The 18113-nt window shown below is 43.4% G+C and overlaps 1 protein-coding gene across 4 annotated transcripts in view; it reads right to left on the bottom strand.

Annotated features, from left to right (window-relative positions):
• The window catches only part of c2cd3 (C2 domain containing 3 centriole elongation regulator), a 192875-nt gene that overhangs the window by 135774 nt on the left and 38988 nt on the right, over positions 1-18113 (bottom strand). For all 4 annotated transcript variants that reach the window (XM_068033364.1, XM_068033366.1, XM_068033365.1 and 1 more), the window contains exon 6: positions 12529-12664. In XM_068033364.1, the coding sequence (XP_067889465.1) occupies positions 12529-12664 (136 nt within the window). The remainder of the gene's footprint in view (positions 1-12528; positions 12665-18113) is intronic.

Raw genomic sequence — 18113 nt, 5'->3', positions numbered from 1 at the left:
TATTCCCACTGTTAGGTTTTTCTTAAAATCCAGGAATGCAGAAAGTTGACAATAAACAGATAATAAAGAATACACAGAGGTCATTTGAATCCCTCGATGAGATTACATCATCAATTGCAAGAGTAAAGATGAGAAGTTTATAACTGTCATCTGAACCCCCAAGATAATACTGCTGTTCAGCAAATCACTCCAAATGGGCATATGAGTTTTTCATATAGTAATCTTGATGAGCAGTTTTACTTCATGTTCAATTGGCTTTTTTTTTTCTATCTGTGGTGGGTGTCATGGGAGATATTGACATCCAAGATACTTAGAATCATAGAAAGTTTAAGGCACAGAAAGAGGCCACTCGGCCCATCATGTTTGTGCCGGCCGAAAAACGATCTACCTATTCTAATCCCATCTTCCAGCATTTGGTCCGTAGCCCTGCAGATTACGGCACTTGAGGTGCATATCCAGACTCCTTTTGAATGAGGTGAGGGTTGCTGCCTCAACTACCCTTTCAGGCAGTGAGTTCCAGAACCCCCCACCACCCTCTGGGTAAAAAAGGTTTTTTCCTCATCTCCCCTCTGATTTTTCTACCAATCACTTTAAATCTATGCCTCCTTGTCAATTACCTCTCTGATGAGGTGAATAGACCCTTCACCTCCACTCTATCCAGGCCCCTCAAAATTTTGTACATTTCAATCAGATCTCCCCTCAGTTCCAAAGAGAACAACCCCAGCCTATCCAATCTTCCGTCATAGTGCATTTTTCCAGTCCCGGCAACATCCTTGTAAATCTCCTCTGTGCCCTCTCTAGTGCAATTACTTCCTTTCTGTAATGAGGTGACCAGAACTGCACATTGGCATAACCAATGAGTGATACAATTAAAGCATAATCTCCCTGCTCTTATATTCTATACCTCAGCTAATAAAGGAAAGGATTCCATATGCCTTCTTAACCACCTTATCGACTTGCCCTGCTGCCTTCAGGGATCTGTGGACATTCACTCCAAGGTCCCTCACTTCTTCTACACTTCTCAGTGTTTTCCCATTAATCATGTATTCCTTTGCCTTGTTCGACCTCTTCAAATGCATCACCTCACACTTCTCCAGGTTGAATTCCATTTGTGACTTTTCTGCCCAGCTGACCAGACCATCAATATCTTCCTGCAGCCTACAGCTATCCTCCTCGCTATCTGCCACACGGCCAATCTTTGTATCATCTGCAAACTTCTTGATCATGCCCCCTACATTTATTAGATTAGATTAGATTAGAGATACAGCACTGAAACAGGCCCTTCGGCCCACCGAGTCTGTGCCGAACATCAACCACCCATTTATACTAATCCTATACTAATCCCATATTCCTACCAAACATCCCCACCTATTCCTACCAAACATCCCCACCTATTCCTATATTTCCCTACCACCTACCTATACTAGTGACAATTTATAATGGCCAATTTACCTATCAACCTGCAAGTATTTTGGCTTGTGGGAGGAAACCGGAGCACCCGGAGAAAACCCACGCAGACACAGGGAGAACTTGCAAACTCCACACAGGCTGTACCCGGAATCGAACCCGGGTCCCTGGAGCTGTGAGGCTGCGGTGCTAACCACTGCGCCACTGTGCCGCCCACTGTGTCCAAATTGTTAATATATACTACAAAAAGCAGGGGACCCAGTACTGAGCCCTGTGGAACGCCACTGGAAACAGCCCTCCAGTCGCTAAAACACCTTCAACAATTACCCTTTGTTTCCTGCCACTGAGCTAATTTTGTATCCACCTTGCTGCATTTCCCTGGATCCCATGGGATTTATTTTTTAACTAGTCTGCCATGTGGGACCTTGTCAAAAGCCTTGCTAAAATCCATGTAGACCACATCAACTACATTACCCACATTACTACACTACCTTCCTTGTTACTTCTTCAAAAAATTCGATCAAGTTGGTCTAACAAGATCTTCCCTTAACAAATCCATGCTGACTATCCTTGATTGACCTGTGCCTTTCTAAGTGACAGTTTATCCTGTCTCTCAGAATAAATTCCAATAATTTGCCCACTACTGAGGTTAGATTGACTGGCCTGAAATTATTCGGTCTATTCCTCACTCCCTTTTTAAACAGAGGTACAAAGTTAGCAGTTCTCCAATCCTCCGGCACCTGCATCCAGTGAGGACTGGAAAGTGATGGTTGGACCTTCTGCTATTTCCTCTCTTGCTTCTTTTAACAGCCTAGGGTACATTTCATGCAGCTTGATTTATCAACTTTCAAGGATGCTAATTCCATTAATACTTCCTCTCTCCCTATGTTTATTACATCCAATACTTCACACTCCTCCTCCTTAACTACAATATCTGCATCGTTCCCCCTGAAGACAGACGCAAAGTATTCATTAAGAACTATACCAACATCTTCCGCGCCGACACATTGATTACCTTTCTGGTCTTTTATAGTCCCTACTCTCTCCTTAGTTATTCTCTTACTCTTAATGCATTGATAAAACATCTTTGGGTTCACCTTGATTTTGTTTGCCAATATTTTTTCATGCCCTCTCTTTGCTTTCTTAATTTCCTTTTTGATTTCACCCCTCCACTTTCTGTAGTATTGAGTTCCATGCAGTTGATGTACAAGGACACTGATACTCAAAGGATTAACAATTATAATACAACTACAAGTTTATTGAGTAGTCATCTGTAATTGGCCCTGGAAAATAAGCCACTGATACATCATAATCTGTAAAATCAAATATTTTAGAAAGTAGTTTCTAAGTTAGTATCACCTATCTTTTTATGGTTCTGTAATTCTATCTGCGCCTTAAACAAATTACATTACAGTATTGTTTTTAATTTATTTAATATTGATCAAACTGACTAAACGTCAAATTAAAGAAAGATGAAAGCACTCTCTATAAAAAAAAATCAAAACTCAGAACAGATCAAGAATTATTAAAATCTTGTATGTGCAGATCCCATACACTATTGGACCAAAGCAAATGATTCATAGTGCAGTGGAATAAATGCTGAATATGCACTGTGGCACCATTCCTCTTCTCTGTTTGCCCAGATGTCTAACTGTCTACAGAGGTCTCATACACTACAAAGAGATAATTGAATTCAATGTAATCGCCATTGGATTTAGAAAAAAAGACATGAGGAGAAACCATCTCTATTTTCACCCATCGTTCATAATAAGATAGTTTGCACATCAGTTAGCATATCTGTTATTTCATCCTTTGTTTGCACTGATCTGCAGTATATTCAATTTTAATGGGCATTTAAGGACAGGTGTATTAGTAGCTGCAAAGGGAATATATCAAGTGCAGACCTTTCATGACAATGTTAACCTATCTTTTGTACCAAAAATTGATGGACCTGTTGTGCATTTCCAGAATCTTATTCTTATTCCCAGATCCAGCCCATTTTTAATCTCTATTGTTTAGAGTCAGAAATAAAGTTAACATTGGGCCATAATTTACTGTCAAAATAACGAAGGATAATGTTGCTCTCCATTATTTATGCGTGAATGGTACAACAATTTCAGGTGAAAGGTAGATGTGCACTCAAAATCAAAAATCCATAAGCTGCTGTCCAAGTTGCAGCACTCCACCGTGAAAACAGCATCTCACCGTTTGCCTCAACATTGAGATGCATTAAATGCATATTATCTTAGATCTAGTATTGTGCAATGAGGCAGGTTTAGTTAGTAATCTCATAGTAAAAGATCCTCTGGGAAAAAGTGATCATATAACAACTGAATTCCATATTAACTGTGAAAGTGACATTCTCCAGTCCAAAACAAGAATCTTAAAACTTAAACAAAGCTAATTACATAGGTATGAAGAAGAGCTAGCGAAGGTTGATTGGGTTAATAGACTAAAAGGTATGGTGGTAAATAATCAGTTGGAAACATTTAAAAGAAACAATTCAGAACGTTCACCAAAAATACATTCCATTAAAAAACAAAAACTTGGAAAGATCCATCGTTGGCTTACGAGGGAAGTTCAGGATAGTATGAATTTGAAAGAGGCGGCTTATAATGTTGCAAAAAACAGCAGTAAGCCTGAGGATTGGGAATGATTTAGAAACCAGCGAAAGGTGACCAAAAGGTGATAAAAAGGGAAAAAAAATAGAATGAGTTAACAAGCCAGAAATATATAAACAGTTTGTAAGAGCTTTTACAAGTATATAAAAAGGAGAGCAACTAAAGTAAACGTTGGTCACTTAGAGGCAGAGACAGGAGAAATTATGGGGAATGAAGAAATGGCAGAAACATTGAACAAATATTTTGTGGCTGTCTTCACAGAAGAGGACACAAATTACATACCAGAGATAGAAAGTAATCAAGGTGCTAATGAGAGTAAGGAAATTAAGATAATTAATAGCAGTAGAGAAAAAGTATTGGAGAAAATTAAGGGACTAAAAGCCACCAAATCCCTCGGACTTGATGGCTTACATCCAAGATTTCTAAAAGAGGTAGCTGCAGAAATAGTGAATGCACTGGTATGGTTTTCCTAAATTCCCTAGGTTCTAGAATGATGCCAGCGGATTGGAAGTTAGCAAATGCAACTCCACTATTCAAAAAATAAGGCAGAGGAAAAACAGGGAACTACAGAGCAATTAGCCTGACATCAGTTTTTGTGAAAATGCTGGAATCTGTTATTAAGGACGTCTTAACAATGCACTTAAAAATCATAGTATGATCAAAGTCAACATGGTTTTACAAAATGGAAATCCTGTTTGACAAATTTATTAGAGGTTTTTGAGGAGGTAACTAGTAGCGTAGATGATGGGGAACCAGTAGGTGTAGAATACTTGGGTTTCCAAAAGGCATTCAATAAGGGGCTGCACAAAAAGTTAATATGCAAGATAAGGTCCCATGGAGTTGAGGGCATTTATTAGCATGAATGGAGGATTGGTTAATGGTCAGGAAGCAGAGATTATGGATAAATGGGGAGGCGTAGTGGTATTGTCACTGGACTAGTAATCCAGAGACCCAGGGTATTTCTCCAGGGACATGGGTTCGAATCCCACTACAGCAGAAGGTGGAATTTGCATTCAATGAATAAAATATGGAATTTAAAAAAAGCTAGTCTAATGATGTCCATGAAACCATTGTCGATTATTGTAAAAACCCATCTGGTTCACTAATGTCCTTCAGGGAAGGAAATCTGCTGTCCTTACCTCGTCTGGCTTACATGTGACTCCAGACCCACAGCAATGTGGTTGACTCTTAAATGTCCTCTGAAACGGCCCAGCAAGACCACCTGGCATCAACCTACGCACTGGAAACAACCACAGCAAACGCAGCCCTGTTGACCCTGCAAAGTCCTTCTTACTAACATCTGGGGGCTTGTGCCAAAGTTGGGAGAGCTGTCCCACAGACCAGTAAAGCAACAGCCTGACATAGTCATAGTCATGGAATCATACCTTACAGACAATGTCCCAGACACTGCCATCACCGTCCCAGATGATGTCCTGTCCCAACAGCAGGACAGACGCAGCAGAGGTAGCAGCATAGTGGTATACTGTTGGGAGGGAGTTGCCCTGGGAGTCTTCAACATCGACTCTGGAGCCCATAAAATCTCATGGCATCAGGTCAAATATGGTCAAGGAAACCTCCTGCTCATTACCACCTACCACCGTCCCTCAGCTAATGAATCAGTACTCCTCCATGTTGATCGCCACTTGGAGGAAGCACTGAGGGTGGCAAGGGCACAAAATGTACTCTGGGTGGGGGAATCTCAATGTCCATCACCAAGAGTGGCTCGGTAGCACCACTACTGACCGAGCCCTAAAGGACGTAGCTGCTAGACTGGGTATACGGCAGGTGATGAGGGAACCAACAAGAGGGAAAAACATACTTAACCTCTTCCTCACCAATCTACCTGTCACAGATGCATCTGTCCATGACAGTATTGGTAGAAATGACCACCGCACAATCCTTGTGGAGATGAAGTCCCGCCTTTACATTGAGGACACCAACCATCATGCTGTGTAGCACTACCACCGTGCTAAATGGGATAGATTTCAAACAGATCCAGCAATGCAAAACTGGGCATCCATGAGGCGCTGTGGGCCATCACCAGCAGCAGAATTGTACTCAACCACAATCTGTAACCTCATGGCCTGGCATATTCCCCACTCTACCGTTACCATCAAGCCAGGAGATCAGCCCTGATTCAATGAAGAGTGCAGAAGGGCATGACAGGAACAGCACCAGGCATACCTCAAAATGAGGTATCAACCTAGTGAAGCTACAACACAGGATTACTTGCGTGCCAAACTGTGTAAGCAGCATGCAATAGAGCTAAGCGAACCCATAACCAACGGATCAGATCTAAAGTCCTGCCACATCCAACCGTGAATGGTGGTGGACAATTAAACAACTAACTGGAGGAGGTGGCTCCACAAATATCCCCATCCTCAATAATGCAGGAGCGCAGCAGATCAGTGTGAAAGATAAGGCAGAAGCATTTGCAACAATCTTCAGTCAGAAGTGCTGAGTGGATGATGCATGTCAGCCTCCTCCTGAAGTCCCCAGCATCACAGATGCCAGACTTCAGCCAATTCGATTCACTCCGCATGATATTAAGGAATGACTGAAGGCATTGGATACTGCAAAGGCTATGGGCTTTGACAATATTCCGGCAATTGTACTGAAGACCTGTGCTCCAGAACTTGACGCGCCCCTAGCTAAGTTGTTCCAGTAAAACTACAACACTGGCATCGATCTGGCAATGTGGAAAATTGTCCAGGTATGTCCTGGACATAAAAAGCAAGACAAGACCAACCCAGCCAATTACAGCCCCATCAGCCTGCTCTCAGTCATCAGTAAAGTGATGGAAGGTGTCATCGACAGCGATATCAAGCGACACTTGCTTCACAATAACCTGCTCAGTGACGCTCAGTTTGGGTTCCGCCAGGGCCACTCAGCTCCTGACCTCATTACAGCCTTGGTTCAAACATGGACAAAAGAGCTGAACTCCAGAGGTGAGGTGAGAGTGACTGCCCTTGACATCAAGGCAACATTTGACCGAATATGGCATCAAGGAGCCCAAGCAAAACTCAGGTCAATGGGAATAAGGGGGAAACTCTTCGCTGGTTGGAGTCATGCCTAATGCAAAGGAAGATGATTGTGGTTTTATTTATTTATTTAGAGATACAGCACTGAAACAGGCCCTTCGGCCCACCGAGTCTGTGCCGACCAACAACCACCCATTTATACTAATCCTACATTAATCCCATATTCTCTACCACATCCCCGCCATTCTCCTACCACCTACTGACACTAGGGACAATTTTTAATGGCCAATTTACCTATCAACCTGCAAGTCTTTGGAGGTGGGAGGAAACCGGAGCACCCGGCAAGAAAAACTGAGTACACCAATAGAAGGAACATATATGAGACCTATATAAAGAGAAAGTGATGCATGTTGAAGAGAAAGCAGACACAAGGAGAGACTATCATAATGCAGACACAGGGAGAACTTGCAAACTCCGCACAGGCAGTACCCAGAACTGAACCCGGGTCGCTGGAGCTGTGAGGCTGCGGTGCTAACCACTGCGCCGCCCAAAGGTAATAAAAGGTAATACATGCAGTCAAATTGGGAATGCTTTTTAAGAATACATCCAGGACTATTTTACAAACTAGTATGTTTCTATCCCAACAAGAAGCATTGTCTGATTTGATGTTGGGATATAAAATGGAGCACATAACTGATGAGAGTAGAAGAATGATTTAGAAATAGCAGCCACAATATACTTGGGCTCAATGCAAGAATAGAAAAAGATTACGAATAATCAAAGAGAAGGATGCTGGACTAGAAAAAGGCACTGGACTGTAAAATGGCAAAGTTCCTTTTGATAAAAGGGGATCTGGCTCAAATGAACTGGGGAAAAGTAGGTAACCAGCTCAAAGTATCATAAGTGGAAAATCCTCAAATACAAAGTACAAAATGAATATACTTAATAGTGAAAAGTCAAAGTTCCATAAATAAGAGTGTATAAAACTAAACTGGAAACTTGAAGAGAAGCTTAAGATTAAAATTAGGTTGACAATACAAATGTAAATCATAAGAAATGCAGGAACTGTAGTGGGGGGGTGTTGAAAAGAAAAATAAGGGCTGTAGGCAATGTAAAAAGAAGGCTGGCAGATAAATATAAAAAGGAAATACTAAAGGATTTTATAAAGCACAAAGATAAAATAAGGAGTAGGACTCCTCAGGAATGAAGGCTGGAGTCGAATTGTGGAGCGTGAAGGCATGAAGTGATAGTAAATAAACATGTTGCATTTTTTAAATAAAACATATGATAATGGCAGTGAAAATATTGGTGCATAAGAGGAGAAAAAACAATTGATGGAGCTAGCTTTATGAAAGGGGATTTATTCTGATAATTCAATGTGGATAAGTTATCAGGCCTTGATGGCATGCAACATAGGCTGTTAAAAGTCAGAGAGGAGAGGCTATGCCCACATGTTTTTCCAATTCTCCTTAAATACACAAATGCGGGATTGGAGAATAGCTGAAATGACACCTTTGTTTATGGACAGCGAGAGACAGAGAAAGACAAAATGCAATAACACTATGGGCAAATTGTCAGAATCCATAATTCAAGACCCCCAACTCTCTTCCAGGTGCCACCACCCTCCAACTACCAAGTTCCACCCTTCTGTCTCCTTATTTGTAATGCTTCTTCTGATTCCCTCCCAGTCTACTTTCTCTCTCACCCATGTATATTCCATCAGCTCCTGGAGCTTCGCCCATCTGATTCCTGTACCCAGTTCCAATCAAATACATATTACCTATCATCTTGTTGTGGACCATGGACTTTGTCAACAAAGGCAAGAAAAACTGAGTACACCAATAAAAGGAACATATATGAGACCTATATGAAGAGAAAGTGATGCATGCTGAAGAGAAAGCAGACACAAGGAGAGACTAACAAAGGGGAAAAGGGAGAGAAAAAAAAAGTCAGAGCCAAGTGGAGATAGCATCATAATGAGAAAAGTGGAAGAAGCCTACAGAAAGAGAAGAGTAAGACAAAACTGAAAATAAAATATAATGCAGAAAGAATTACTGTAGGATATAACGCAGCACAAAAGGTGTTGGAGGTCAATCATCTGAGCTCCAGGACATCACTGCAGGAGTTCCTCAGGGTAGTGTCCTAGGCCCAACCATCTTCAGCTGCTTCATCAATGACCTTCCTTCAATCATAAGGTCAGAAAGGGGATATTCGCTGATGATTGCACAATGTTCAGCACCACACGTGACTCCTCAGATACTGAAGCAGTCCATGTAGAAATGCAGCAAGACCTGGACAATACCCAGGCTTGGGCTGATAAGTGGCAAGTAACAATCACGCCACACAAGTGGCGGGCAATGACCATCTCAAAGAAGAATATAACCATCTCATGACATTCAACGGCATTACCATCGCTAAATCCCCCCCACTATCAACATCCTAGGGGTTACCATTGACCAGAAACTGAACTGGAGTAGCCATATAAATACTGTGGCTACAAGAGCAGGTCAGAGGCTAGGAATCCTGACGCGAGTAACTCACCTCCTGATTCCCCAAAGTCTGTTCACAAGTCAGGAATGTAATGGAATACTCTCCACTTCCCTGGATGGGTGCAGCTCCAACAACACTCAAGAAGCTCGACACCATCCAGGACAAAGCAGCCCGCTTGATTGGCACCCCATCCACAAACATTCACTCTCTCTACCACTGACGCACATTGGCAGTGTGTACCATCTACAAAATGCACTGCAGCAATGCACAAAGGTTCCTTAGACAGCACCATCCAAACCCACGATCTCTACCAACTCAAAGGACAAGGGCAGCAAATGTATGGGAACACCACCACCTGCAAGTTCTCCTCCAAGTCACACACCATCCTGACTTGGAAGTATATCGCCAATCCTTCACTGTCGCTGGGTCAAAATCCTGGAACTCCCTTCCTAACAGCACTGTGGGTGTACCGACCTCACATGGACTGCAGCGGTTCAAGAAGGCAGCTCACCACCACCTTCTCAAGGGCAATTAGGGATGGGCAATAAATGCTGGCCTGGCCAGCAACGCCCACATCCCATCAATGAATTTAAAAAAAAAATTTTTTTCCAAGTTGGCAGGCTGTAACTTGTAAAGTGCTGCAAGAATGAGTGCTGGATCCTCAGCTATTTACAATCTAAAGTAATGACTTAGATGAAGTGACCAAGAATAACTATGTTTGCTGATGACACAATTTAGGTGGGAATGTAAGCTGTGAGGAGGACAGAGAGATATGGACAGGGTTAAGTGAGTGGGCAACAAGATGGCAGATGGAGTACAGCGTGGGGAAGTATTAGGTTATTCACTTTGGTAGTAAGAATAGAAAAGCAGAATTTTTTTTTTTAAAGGCGTGAAACTTTTAACCGTTGCGGTTCAGAAAGACTTGAGTATACTTGCACAAGGAACACAAAGTTAGAAAGTTCTGATGAAAGGTCACAGACCTGAAACATTATCTTTGCTTCTCTCTCCACAGATGCTGCCAGATCTGCTGAGTAGTTCTAGCTCTTTTTGTTTTGGTTCAGATTTCCAGCATCTGCAGTATTTTGCTTTTATTACAGAAAGTTAGCATGCAGATATGGCAAGCAATTAGGAAGGCAAATGATATGTTGCCCTTTATTGTAAGGGAATTGGAGTACAAGAATAAGGAAGTCTTGCTACAATTGTATCAAGCTTAGGTGAGATTACACCTGGACTACTGTGTGCAGTTTTGGTCTCCATATCTAAGAAAGGATATACTCGCCTTGGAGGCAGTACAGCGATAGTTCACTAGATTGGATCCTGGGATGAGAGGGTTGCCTGTTGATGAGAGACAGTAAAATGGGCCTATACTCTGGCATTCAGAGGAATGAGAGGTGATTTAATTGAAACATACAAGATTCTGAAGGGGCTCAACAGGGTAGACAGGAGGTTGTTTTCCCCTGCCTGGGGAATCTAAAACAGGGGGGCACAGCCTCAGGATAGGCGGTTGATCATTGCGGACTGAGATGAGAAATTTCTTCACTCAGAGGGTTGTGAATCCTTGACAAAATTTTTGATCTCTCAGGGGATCAAGGATATGGAGTTGAGGTAGAAGATCAGCCATGATCACACTGAATGATTGTACAATGTTCAGGTGGAGCAGGCTCGAGGGGCTGAATGGTCTACTCCTGCTCCTATTTTTTATATTCGGATGCCATCCATGGACTGGGGAAAAAGAATTCTAGCCAATGTTTTTTTTTATTCATTCATGGGATGTGGGCGTCACTGGCCAGGCCAGCATTTATTGCCCATCCCTAAATTACCCTTGAGAAGGTGGTGGTGAGCTGCCTTCTTGAACCGCTGCAGTCCATTTGGGGTAGGTATACCCACAGTGCTATTAGGAAGGGAGTTCCAGGATTTTGACCCAGCGACAGTGAAGGAACGGCGATGCAGTTCCAAGTCAGGATGGTGTGTGACTTGGAGGGGAACTTGCAGGTGGTGGTGTTCCCATGTACTTGCTGCCCTTGTCCTTCTAGTTGGTAGAGGTCCCGGGTTTGGAAGGTGCTGTCTAAGGAGCCTTGGTGCATTGCTGCAGTGCAGCTTGTAGATGGGTACACCCTGCTGCCACCGTGCGTCAGTGGTGGAGGGAGTGAATGTTTGTAGATCGGGTGCCAATCAAGCAGGCTGCTTTGTCCTGGATGGTGTCGAGCTTCTTCAGTGTTTTTGGAGCTGCACCCATCCAGGCAAGTGGAGAGCATTCCATCACACTCCTGACTTGTGCCTTGTAGATGGTGGACAGGCTTTGGGGAGTCAGGAGGTGAGCTACTCGCCTCAGGATTCCTAGCCTCTGACCTGCTCTTGTAGCCACGATATTTATATGGCTACTCCAGTTCAGTTTCTGGTCAATGGTAGCCCCTAGGATGTTGATAGTGGGGGATTCAGCGATGGTAATGCCGTTGAATGTCAAGGGGAGATGGTCAGATTCTCTTGTTAGAGAGTCATTACCTGGCACTTGTGTGGCGCGAATGTTACTTGCCACTTATTAGCCCAAGCCTGGATATTGTCCAGGTCTTGCTGCGTTTCTACATGGACTGCTTCAGTATCTGAGGAGTCACGAATGGTGCTGAACATTGTGCAATCATCAGCGAACATCCCCACTTCTGACCTTATGATTGAAGGAAGGTTGGGCCGAGGACACTACCCTGAGGAACTCCTGCAGTGATGTCCCGGAGCTCAGATGATTGACCTCCAACAACCACAACCATCTTCCTTTGCGCTAGGTATGCATCTATTTCATTCTACTGTAGAAGAATGTGAAACCAAAACCATAAATGCTATACATCAAAAAACTGGTAGGCCAGTTGGTAGTTTTGTCGAGTTGTGTGAAGAGAACACTTCAATTCCTATGCTTACTGCCACTATAAGAGGCTGCTGTAATTTTTTGGTAAACTCTCAGAGTACTTCAAATTCAATTACAATCATTAAAGACATAAAAACAGCACTTTAGCTATTAAAAGTTTCATCAAGCTTACTTTGATTTTGGTGTGCCAACGTCCTGACATGGAGCTGTGGAAGGAATGTTCTCCAATCCAGAAACACCATTCGGAACCGTTTTCATAGCAGAAACCACCATTGCATTTCGCAGTTTGCTGCCTCGGTCCAACAAAACTATAAACAAGAATACTTAATGAACAAATAAACAGTTGTAAGGATTCACGAATACGATAACAATATGCCATCTTTAATATAGAGTTATAGAGATGTACAGCATAGAAACAGGCCCTTCGGCCCACCGTGTCAATGCCGACCATAATGTCTATCTATACTAATCCTACCAGCCTGCATTAATTCCATATCCCTCTACACCTTTTTCATTCAAGTAGCTGTCCAGATGCTTCTTAAATGTTGCTACTGTTCCTGCCTCCATCACCTCCTCTGGCAGCTCATTCCAGATACCCACTATTCTTTGTGTGAAAAATTTATCCCTTTGATCCCCTTTAAACCTCCTCCCTCTCACCTTAAATCTATGCCCTCTAGTTTTAGTCACCCCTACCATGTGAAACAGACTCTGGTTATCTACCCTATCAATGCCTCTCATAATTTTATATCCCTCTATCATGTCCCCTCTCAGCCTCCTTCGCTTCAGGGAAAACAGACCCAGCCTATCCAATCTCTCTTTATAACTCAAGCTCTCCAAACCAGGCAACATCCTTGTGAATCTTTTCTGCACCCCCTCTAGCTTAATCACATCTTTCCTGTAGTGCGGCGACCAGAACTGCACACAGTACTCCAAATGCGGCCTAACCAACGTCATGTACAACTGTAACATGACATCCCAACTCTTGTACTCAATGCCTCGGCCGATGAAGGCAAGCATGCCACACGCCTTCTTCACCACTCTGTCTAGCTGTGTTGCCACTTTCAGGGAACTATGTACTTGCACCCAAAGGAGTCTCTACTCAAGAACACTCCCCAGGGCCCTGCCATTCACTGTATATTTCCTGCCCTAGTTTAACTTCCCAAAATGCATCGCTTCGCACTTGTCTGCATTAAATTCCATTTGGCAATCCCTTGCCCACTTTCCCAGTTGATCTATATCCTGTTGTAACCTTCGACAACCTTCTTCACTGTCCACTATACCACCAATTTTGGCGTCATCTGCAAACTTACTAATCATGCACTCTATATTCACATCCAAGTTATTAATATATATGACAAACAACAGAGGACCCAGCACCGATCCCTTCGGCACACCACTGGTCACCAGCCTCCAATCTGAAAAACAACCCTCCACTACCACCCTCTGCCTCTTGTCACCAAGCCAATTTTGTATCCAACTGGCTAGCTCACCCTGGATCCCATGTGTTCAAACCTTCTAGACCAGCCTACCATGCGGGACCTTGTCAATGGCCTTGCTAAAGTCCATGTAGACAACATCCATCGCTCTGCCCTTGTCAATCCTCTTGGTCACCTCCTCAAAAAACTCAAATCAAATTCGTGAGACATGGTTTCTCACGCACAAAGCCATGCTGGCTATCCCTAATCAGACCATGCCTTTCCAGATGCATATAAATCCTGTCTCTCAGAATCCCTTCCAATAACTTTCCCACAACTGATGTCAGACCCACTGGCCTGTAGTTCCCTGGCTTATTCCTGCTGCCCTTCTTAAATAAAGGCACAACATTAGCTATCCTCCAGTCTTCTGGTACCTCACCCGTGGCTAACGATGATACAAAAACCTCTGCCAGTGCCCCAGCAATCTCCTCCCTTGCTTCCCATAGCATCCTAGGATACACCTGGTCAGGCCTTGGGGATTTATCCACCTTAATGCGCTTCAAAACCTCCAACACCTCCTCCTTTGTAATGTTGATATGCTCCAGGATATCGCTGTTCCCTCCCTTGAACTCACTAGCTTCCATGACCTTCTCCAAGGTAAATACAGACGAGAAGTATTCATTTAAGACCTCGCCCATTTCCTGTGGCTCCACACAGATTACCACACTGATCCTTAAGGGGACCTACTCTCTCCCTAGCTACCCTTTTACTCTTAATATACTTATAGATTCTTTTAGGATTCTCCTTTATCTTATCTGCCAGGGAAATCTCATGGCCTCTTTTGGCCCTAATTTCCTTAAGTGTACTCCTACATCCCCTGTACTCCTCGAGGGACTCCCTTGATCCCAGCTGCCTAATGCCTCCTTCTTTGTCCTGACCAGACCCTCAATATCCCTCTTCAACCAAGGTTCCCAAAACTTGCCAGCCTTGCCCTTCCATCTAACAGGAACGTGCCGGCCCTGAACTCTTCCTATCTCACTTTTAAAAGCCTCCCCCTTGCCAGACGTCCCTTTACCTGTAAACAGCCTCTCCCATTCAACTTTTGAGAGTTCCTGTCTGATGCCATCAAAATTAGCCTTCCCCCAATTTAGGACTTCAACCTGAGGACCAGTCCTATCCTTTTCCATAACTATCTTGAAGCTAACAGAGTTATGGTCACTCGTCTCAAAGTGCTCCGCCACTGACACATCAACCACCTGCCCAGCCTTATTTCCCAAGAGGAAGTCGAGTGTAGCCCCTTCTCTAAGAGGGCCATCCACATACTGCTTCATAAAACTATCCTGGACACACTTAAATTCTTCCCCATCTGATCCCTTAGCATTAAGGCAGTCTTTGTCCTAATCAGACCCTCAATATCCCTCGTCAACCAAGGTTCCCTAAACTTGTCTAAAATATTAGGGAAGTTAAAATCACCTACTATTACAACCCTATAATTCCTCCACCTGTCTGTGATTTCCCTACATATATGCTCCTCCAATTCCCTCTGACTATTGGGGGGCCTATAGTATAATCCCATCAAAGTGATCACCCCTTTCTTATTTCTAAGTTCTACCCATATGGCCTCGCTGGACATTCCCCCCAGGATATCCTCTCTAAGTACTGCCGTGATGTCCTCCCTAATCAATAGTGCAACTCCCCCTCCTCTCTTACCTCCACCTGTCACGCCGGAAGCATCAGTATCCTGGAACATTGAGCTGCCAGTCCTGCCCATCCCTCAACCACATTTCCATAATAGCTATAATATCATAATCCCATGTCCCGATCCATGTAGAGTTCATCTGCCCTACCTGTAAGGCTTCTTGCATTAAAGTAAATGAAGTTTAGCCTACCAAACCTTCCACCTTCCATATAAAAACGTCCCAATGTGCTTAGTCAAATAGGCAGGTTTTAAGGATGATATTAAAATGACTAGAGGAACTTAGGGAACTGAAGGCACAGCAGTCAATAATGGGGCAAAGGGATGTGAGATTGCAGAGCCCTCATCTGTTCAGTCTTTCCTGATAGTTGTTCACTCTTAGTAGCTCCGGTATCATCCTTGTCAATTATTTTTGCACTTTCTCCAGTGCTTTATATTCTTTTTGCAATATGGGAATCAGAACTGTGCACAGTACTATGAGCATGGTCTGAGACATCCTGCTGTAGAAGGGGTGGAAACCTTATTGAATCGATTCAAACAGGGAGTTGTAAGAGAAATGGGCATGGATGTGATTCAATAACTTTGGCAAGCAAAGGTATGTTGTAAAATGGGGTGGAAAGTGCAACAACACCATGATCAACTGTGGTCATTTTTAGGGGAGGGTATTGAGGGAAGAGGGATAACGGAGAGGGATGGCGGGGAGAGCAGAGAGGGATGGCAGAGCAGAGAGAGATGGCATATGAATATGTTACAAACAATGTATTTATGGTTGTGCTAAAACAAATGCAGAGGAAAGTACCAATATAATTTCTTTAAAAAAATTAGAGGCCAAGGTTTGTTCGTCCATATTAACAAGTGGGGTTTGCTGCCATCTGCTGGAACTCAACCACGCAACTTATGATCCATAATTGGCAAGAAATTTGCTGGCAAAATAATGGTGTGTTTAATCGTCCAGCAATTTGTGGCAACGATACCCCACGAGTTGTGCATTACCATAAATTGCTGGATGTTTTTTTTTTTATTCGTTCATCCGTGGGATGGGGGCGTCGCTGGCTAGGCCAGCATTTATTGTGCATTTCTATTGCGAACATTACACAGCTTTTCAAGAAAGGAGGTAGCGAGAAAACAGGGAACTCTAGGCCAGTTAGCCTAACATCAGTCGTTGGGATGATGCTGGAAACTATTAAGGAAGTCTTAACATTGCACTTGGAAAAGCATAGTATGTTTAGAACAAGTCAGCATGGTTTTACTAAAGGGAGATCCTGTTTGACAAATGTATTAGAGCCTTTTCAGGATGTAACTAGTAGGGTAGCTAAAGGTGAACCAGTAGATGTAGTATACCTGGATTTTCACAAGGCACCACAGGAAGCAGAAAGTGTACATAAATAGGGCTTTTTCAAGTTGGCAGACAATGAATCGTGGAGGGCCGCAAGGATCAGTGCTGGGGCCTCAGCTATTTACACTCTATGTTAATGACTTGGATGAAGAGACAGAGAGTAATGTATCTAAGTTTGCTGATGATGCAAAGCTCGGTGGAAATGTAGGTTGGAGGATGTAGAGAGGCTGCAAAGAGATATAGATAGGTTAAGTGAGTGGGCAACAAGATGTCAAATGGAGTAGAACGTAGGGAAGTGTGAAGTCGTTCACTTTGGTTGTAAAAATAGATAAGCAGAATTAATTTTTTTTTTTTAATAAAGGTGTGAAACTGTGAGAGACTTGGGGGTAAAGGCCTGCTCAAGTCACAAAATAAAAACCTGACCCAAACCCAACGGAACCACATGGGACCCAAGCCCGACCCGGCCCGAGTCCCTCCATTTTCTCCCCTAGCCCAACCCGACCGGAGCCTGACCCAACCACCGCAACGTTCCTTTTACTTACCTTCTGACTCCCAATCTGCCGGAAGCTGCAGCATGAGCGTGATGACATCATAGAGATGCGCACTGCGCAGACTCAGTTTCCCTGCATGACGTCCCGGACTCGCAGCTCAGGTAAGTTCTTAACTTTTAACACTTACCTTGCTGTGTGCATCCGACCCAGACCCAGCCTGACCCGAGCCCGAAGGCCGGACTCAAAAGAGCAGCCTGACGCAACCCAAAGATGACAGTTCGACGGGTTCGGATCGGGTAGCAGGCCTTTACTTGGGGGTACTCATACAAGGAATGCACAAAGTTAACATGCAGGTGCAGCAGGCTATTAGGAAGGCAAATGGCTTGATGGCTTTTATTGCAAGGGGATTGGAGTACAGGAATAAAGAAGTCTTACTAAAATTGTACAGAACTTTGGTGAGACTGCACCTGGAATACTGTGTGCAGTTTTGGTCTCCACATTTAAGAAAGGATATACTTGCACTGGAGATCGTGCAGCAAAGATTTACTAAATTGGTCCCTGGGATGAGGGGGTTGTCCTATGATAAGAAGCTGAGTAAAGTAGGCTTATATTCTCTGGAGTTTAGAAGAATGTGAGACGATCTAATTGAGACATACAAGATTCTGAAAGGGCTCGACAGGGTAGAAGCTGAGAGATTGTTCCCACTGGTCAGGGAATCTAGAACACGGGGACACAGTCTCAGGATAAGGATTCAATCATTCAGGACTGAGATGAGGAGAAAGTACTTCACTCAAAGGGTTGTGAATCTTTGGAATTCTC

This window comes from Heterodontus francisci, chromosome 6, assembly GCF_036365525.1.
Source record: "Heterodontus francisci isolate sHetFra1 chromosome 6, sHetFra1.hap1, whole genome shotgun sequence".
Classification (NCBI taxonomy): domain Eukaryota; kingdom Metazoa; phylum Chordata; class Chondrichthyes; order Heterodontiformes; family Heterodontidae; genus Heterodontus; species Heterodontus francisci.
This window is presented reverse-complemented; position numbering and strand designations above follow the sequence as displayed.